Source organism: Coffea eugenioides, chromosome 2 (assembly GCF_003713205.1).
Source record: "Coffea eugenioides isolate CCC68of chromosome 2, Ceug_1.0, whole genome shotgun sequence".
NCBI lineage: Eukaryota > Viridiplantae > Streptophyta > Magnoliopsida > Gentianales > Rubiaceae > Coffea > Coffea eugenioides.
The window spans coordinates 10,668,412-10,674,916 of NC_040036.1; the positions used below are offsets into that span (position 1 = coordinate 10,668,412).

At 40.5% G+C, this 6,505-nt stretch overlaps 1 protein-coding gene across 1 annotated transcript; it reads left to right on the forward strand.

The window, feature by feature from the left end:
- Nucleotides 1-298: 298 nt before the first annotated feature.
- On the forward strand, nt 299-4,079 carry LOC113762705 (auxin response factor 18). The gene is made up of 4 exons (XM_027306262.1): nt 299-462; nt 748-1,967; nt 2,673-3,574; nt 3,688-4,079. Exons 2-4 carry the CDS (start codon nt 837-839, stop codon nt 3,755-3,757), a joined length of 2,103 nt encoding a protein of 700 aa, XP_027162063.1. The 5' UTR covers nt 299-462; nt 748-836; the 3' UTR covers nt 3,758-4,079.
- The last annotated feature ends 2,426 nt before the right edge of the window (nt 4,080-6,505 follow it).

Consider the following 6,505-nt stretch of genomic DNA (forward strand, 5'->3'; position numbering starts at 1 on the left):
TCTGGTCTGGTATGGTTTGGTCGGCAACGAAGCTTCAGGTGTTGTGTGTGTGTGAGAAAGTGGGTGTATACATGCGTGTATTCTATTTGTGTCTCGTCTCCGTCTGGCCCCATCAGACTGCCCGTTTGCTTTGGTCCATACCGCCCTTGTAATGCTTGAAAATCCCCACAAAATCCACCTTTTTTTTTTTTCTTTTTTTCCTCGCGTAACTCAAGCATCCCACTTTTAGTACTTAACCACTGGAGTCCGGACTGCTACTGCTACTACCATCAAGTAGTGTTTCTCCTGTCAAAAGAAATTACATCACCCCCACAATAATCTTCACCCTCTTGTTTTTCCTTTGAATCAACACAAACTAGTGAAAAAGGTTGGCCTTTTTTTTTTTTTTTTTTAAAGTTCCCTTGAGAGCAAAAAAGAGAGAATGGAACATCAGTTTGTCAAAAAGCCAGTTGTATCTTGAAGGTAACTCAAGATGCCCTGTTTTAGTATTTCTCCCAACTCTCTCTATATATCCCCCTCTCCCTTTTCTTCAGTTTTTTTTCCTTTGGATTGATTGCTGGGGACCGAAGGGTTGAATCCATGTATTTTGCCTATTTTTATATGGGTTGTTTCAAGAACATTAAAAATGTATCTTCGTCTTCGCAATTGCAGTTTATTTTCTTCCAGTATTTTACTCTCGTCCTGCAATCCCTTTGTGTTTAAAGTACTTCAGATCCTAATACTTATAATCTTGTTGTCTTGTTTCAGAGATTTGATTGATTGAGAAAAACTAGGACCCAGTTAAAGGATTGCTTGTGTTGTGTATGCGTTTGAGGCCTTAGATTTGCAAAAGAAGAATGATTACTGTGATGAATTCTGGGAACGAACCCATGAATGAAGTGGAAAAATCCCTGGACCCCCAGTTATGGCATGCCTGCGCTGGCGGAATGGTGCAAATGTCACCTGTTAACTCCAAAGTTTTCTACTTTCCTCAAGGACATGCTGAGCATGCTCACAAAAGTGTGGATTTCGGGACTTTTTGCACAATCCCACCACTTATTTTGTGTAGAGTCTCATCAATAAAGTACCTGGCTGATACTGAGACTGATGAGGTTTTCGCTAAAATAAGATTGGTTCCGCTGAGAGGAAATGAATGTAGCGATGATGATGGTGATGATGGATTGTTGGCTTTTGATAAGAATGACGGTCAGGAAAAGCCTAGTTCTTTTGCAAAGACATTAACACAGTCTGATGCAAACAACGGTGGGGGTTTCTCTGTGCCACGGTACTGTGCTGAGACCATATTTCCGCGGTTGGACTATTCAGCTGAACCCCCAGTTCAGACTATTTTGGCCAAAGATGTTCATGGGGAGATATGGAAATTTAGGCATATTTACAGGGGGACACCGCGTCGTCATCTTTTGACGACTGGATGGAGTAATTTTGTGAACCAGAAGAAGCTTGTTGCAGGGGACTCGATTGTGTTTTTGAGAGCTGAAAATGGGGATCTTTGTGTTGGGATCAGAAGAGCGAAGAGAGGAATTGGTGGTGGACCTGAGGCACCATCTGGATGGAATACCAGTGCTGGGAATTGCACCTCCTCTTTGTATGGGGGATTCTCCAGGCTTCTAGGTGAAGAGGAAAACAGGATCATGAGGAATCCTAAGGGAGGGACTAATAACAGTGACATAGGTGCTAGGGGAAGGGGTAAAGTTAGGGCAGAATCTGTTGTTGAAGCAGCCAATCTTGCTGCCAGTGGGCAGGCATTTGAGGTTATTTACTATCCACGTGCAAGCACGCCGGAGTTTGTTGTAAAGGCCTCAGCTGTAAAGGCTGCAATAAGAATTCAGTGGTGTTCCGGGATGAGATTCAAGATGCCTTTCGAGACAGAAGATTCATCACGGATAAGCTGGTTTATGGGAACTATATCCTCTGTTCAAGTTGATGACCGCATCCATTGGCCTAATTCTCCCTGGCGCCTTCTCCAGGTACATAACTTACATTTGATGGTTCTTTGGAAATTGGTTTTGAGAATTAATTTATTCTGTTCTTTTTGTGCATCTTACTGGTTTATTTTCTCAGCCATGCCTAGAAGAACTATGCTGTGTGAGCAGATAGTTTGATTTACTTGTCCTTGGTCCTTTTCTGTGCTGTTGCGATTCCTCTTTGTTTGTTGTACAAATATACTTTCATATCGGAGATCCCTGGATTGAGATAGGAGGAATTTTCTTCTGCTAGAGTGGAATATCTCTGAATGGTGGAGCTATTTTGTTCATAATCACAGTCAATAGACGATGAGAAAGGGGTAGTTTATACACCACTTACAACAATTCGGTTTGGCTCTTAGGATTGGCCATTAATATAAGTTTTATTTTTTTTTTTAAGTGTAAGTGGGAGGCCTTAAACGCAGGGCCTCTGACTTAAGTAGGTAAATCTTGTCTGGATCAAAAATTGAATACAATGTCCTAAATTTCTAGAATCTAACTGAACTGGTATTCGTGCGTGTGTGGGTGATTTACCTGCTGCTTAACTGACATTTCAAGTTTTTTTTTTTTTACTGTATTTTGATGTATATGAATTGATGAAGCATGAATTGTAATCTTTGTTGCTCTTGTTCTCTGCAGTCAGATTCAGACTGCTGATTTTGTTGGTAATTTGGGTCTGACATGATTTGGTTAATATTCAAAATGTAGGTTGCATGGGATGAACCAGATTTACTTCAGAATGTTAAGCGAGTCAGTCCATGGTTGGTTGAGCTGGTATCAAATATGCCTGCCATCAATCTTTGCCCCTTTTCCCCACCAAGAAAGAAGTTGAGGCTTCCACAACCTCCGGAATTTCCCCTTGTTGGCCAACTTCCAATGCCATCACTATTCAGCAACCCCTTAAGCCCAAGTAGTCCCTTGTGTTGTTTACCAGACAAGATTCCTGCAGGCATACAGGGAGCCAGGCATGCTCAATTCGGATTACCCTCATCAGAACCGCATTTCAATAAACTGCAGGCGGGCCTCTTCCCGTTCAAACTGAAGCAGCTTGAACATGCTGCTGCCGCAGCTTCTAGAATCCCTAACAGTAGCTGCTTCATGGAAGATTATGAATCCAAGGATAATGTATCTTGCGTGTTGACTATCGGAAATTCTGTACAAGGATCGAAGCCTAATGTTCGTACAGAAGCACCCCTGTTTGTTTTGTTTGGTCAACCAATTCTCACTGAGCAGCAGATCTCCCAGAGCTCCTCTGGGGATACAGCTCGCAGCAGTTTATCAGAGAGGAATCCAGAAAATACTGTAACTGTCTCTGGTGGTTCAGGATCAGGAGTTCTTCAGAGTGGTCATCCAGAGAACTCTCTAGATCAAGTCCTTCCGTGGTACAAAGATCCCAAACTTGAATTTGGATTGGAGACAGGTCACTGTAAGGTGTTTATGGAATCTGAAGACGTTGGCCGGACTCTGGACCTGTCAGTTTTTGGCTCTTATGAGGAGCTCTATGGAAAGCTGGCAGAGATGTTTGGTCTTGAAAGATCAGAGATGCTGAGCAATGTGCTTTATCAGGACCCGGCTGGCGTTGTTAAGCACAGTGGAGATGAACCATTCAGGTAATATATTCTAGTATTTTCAAGCATCCAATGGATCCTGTTTGCATGCCTTTTGGTGGTATCTGTGAACGTTGGAGTATACTGATTATCTTTTATGATGTCCTGTATTGCAGCGACTTCCTGAAAGCAGCAAGAAGGATAACAATTCTAACCGACTCGGGCAGTGACAACGTATGCCGATAGAGGGAAGAATTGATCTTCTTCATTAGTTGTACATTTGAATGTCAAGCCTTAGTTAGGATGCATCTTTTCGTTTCATGTTTTTTTTTTCTTTTGTTCTCAGTTGTTGGGATAAAAAGACCATGGATCTTTTATACCACTTCCTATTCCAATCTGTCAAGGAAGACAACATGTCTCTGTAACTTTGTGATGAAAAGCTGTTTGAGTAAACACACGGGACATTTTTATTAAGACAGAAAAGGAAGTTGTATAAAAGATCTTTTGCCGGAACAAATGCCTACCCTGCAACCAGTATGACCATTTCAGCTGATGACTTAATTGGCCATCTCCATAGTGCAAGTTAATCATTTGCCTTGTTAATTTTCTTGGTTCCAAACACTGACTAAATTGATTGTTTAAACAGTTCTAACTGCTATATGCTACTGCAAGAGCCTGTCTTACTGTTGAAACTTAGGCTACCTAATAGTTTTTTTTTGGCCAAAAGTGATGCTTGTCTCCCTTGTTACATGACAGGAAGAATATACATCATGGCCATTAGGTTGCATATTCCACACATGTTGTAGGGATCAAGAGTGCCAAATCTAAAAGAAAAGAACCAATACCCTGTGCGGATAAAGTTTTGCTTATCACCCCTCAAATTGACCTCATGCGGGGGTCTCAACAATCGTTTCGTTTGTATACATCATATCATGTTCATACATGCCTTGTTTTTTAACATCCAATTTAAGCTATCCACCTAACCACCGGGAGACGTGGAATAGTAGCCTCTCTCTCTCTCTCTCTCTCTCTGGGGAAATGATGACACCATAAACTGCTAATACTAGTAAAATACTAGTAGGAGAAGAAATTTCAGACAGGCAATGGGAATAGTAGCTTCTGCAAGCTGGAATAGCTCAAATCCCAAGTCCAACGTTTCTACTACAACTGTGAAATCCTCCGGTGGTGCCGCAACAGTTGGGATATATACTACTCTACTGCTCTGCCCAACTACCTTAATGCATCATCTGATCAATTGGGATTCGATTCACCATTTATCAAATCTCCTGAAATAAAGGCCTAACAATCAACTCAACTCAACTTGGGATGCTGGTTTGTTAAGTTGTCGGTCAAACGGGCAGAGATTTATTCATCTCTCAATTTTTTTTAAAAAAATGTTTTTAGGGTTATTTCTTTTTTTAATAATTTCCCACGGGGCAGTGGGAATGGAAATGACTTCAATGAATCGTCATGGGACAAACAAAGATTACGGGGATCCTAAAGTGCTACTCTCACGTTCCATTAAGTAGCGTATGTAGCACGCCCATGCCACGAAGGGGATGGGAAATTGCTCGTTTCCATTCATGCTCTCAAGTAAATCTATACCTAATTTTACCTACCCAGTATTTTTTTTGAGATATGAACACTTAAAATCCCATGGTATGAAAAGGAATTAACCAATTGTACTGCTTGAGTACGTATGGGATAGCCTGGAATGGGATGCCAATTTGGGTGTTTACTATATGATTTAAGAAATAGAATAAAACTCAAAAAGTACATCTTTTTTTTTTTAATTCTTCTTAGATTGCATAATTTTTCAAGAATGGCAATTGTAATAAAACCCCCAACTCTTTTTGAAATCTAATCATTATTGTGAATTATCTCTAATAATCTTTTGGATTAATATTTTTTACACTGACACTGTATACACTATCAGCATTGGATGAATGACAACTATGCAAAATTTGAATTTGAAATTCTACTTTGGTATACATGTCATGAATCCAACGATGATAGTATATATATCGTCAGTGTAAGAAAGATTTACTTTAATCTTTTATGTAAGTTTGGCTTTATATCGATATAGTTTTCTTTCATTGCATCACAAATCTTTTTTTTCTTTTTTTAAATCACTTGTACACTTTTCAACTATTTTTTTATTTCACCTATATTGCATTATAAAAAAAATGCTATAATATTATTCTAAAATATTTTATCCAAATAATCTTCCATCCAGTTACCATGGGGATTTTAAAAAAATTACTAGGGGGAAAATTTAGGAGGCGCGTGACAGTAAGGATGGATAGGTGGAGCGTGGGTGCATGCTTGCAAGTAAGGTATTGTTTGGTTGGATGTCTTTGACAAATGACGCTGATGACACAAGGCAACAGCTACAAGGAGTACAGAGACAATTCTGACGGTAAGAGTGGGACCCGCATGATGTAATCTGACGATCCCAAGGCGACAAAAACAACTGGGTCACGTGACGGCCTCCATTGGTCAACCCGTTTCGCACCACGGTTGCGCCGTCTTGAAGGTTGGACACTGTCTCCCCATCCATCGTTCCTCGTTCCGACTTTCCGGTTCACCCGTCGCGCTTTCAATATTTGGACTCCGCCCATGTTACGATTTCAGTGACAACATATATATAATCTTTTTCTCTGTGTTATTTTGTTGACTTGGGATGCAACGTCTATTCTTTTCTATTTTTTTTTTGGTTGCCTGCCACGGTATCCAGGGTTTTGCCCTGACTAATCCGTTGGTCGACCCGGGTCGCACACCTGGCTGTGGTGGGTGAGTCTCCAACCTGCATACGCCAGGTTTCGAACTGCTTAGCGGAACCAAGCTGCTTACACTTGGACGTTGGTTTTTTTTTTACAGAGGAATTTTAGTGATAGTTGTAGTGACTAGACATCGAATTCTCCTACTTAAACTATAAAAAGAAAAAAATAAAACAAAAAAGCTAATTTGAAATTACGTGATCACCCAGCTACA

What these genes read in the sequence shown, in the direction of transcription:
- LOC113762705 (XM_027306262.1), top strand. Translation starts at nt 837, where the DNA reads ATGATTACTGTGATGAATTCTGGGAACGAACCCATGAATGAAGTGGAA. An exon ending in CTCCCTGGCGCCTTCTCCAG is followed by an intron (nt 1,968 to 2,672) that starts GTACATAACTTA and finishes TTCAAAATGTAG; the next exon opens with GTTGCATGGGATGAACCAGA. An exon ending in AGTGGAGATGAACCATTCAG is followed by an intron (nt 3,575 to 3,687) that starts GTAATATATTCT and finishes CCTGTATTGCAG; the next exon opens with CGACTTCCTGAAAGCAGCAA.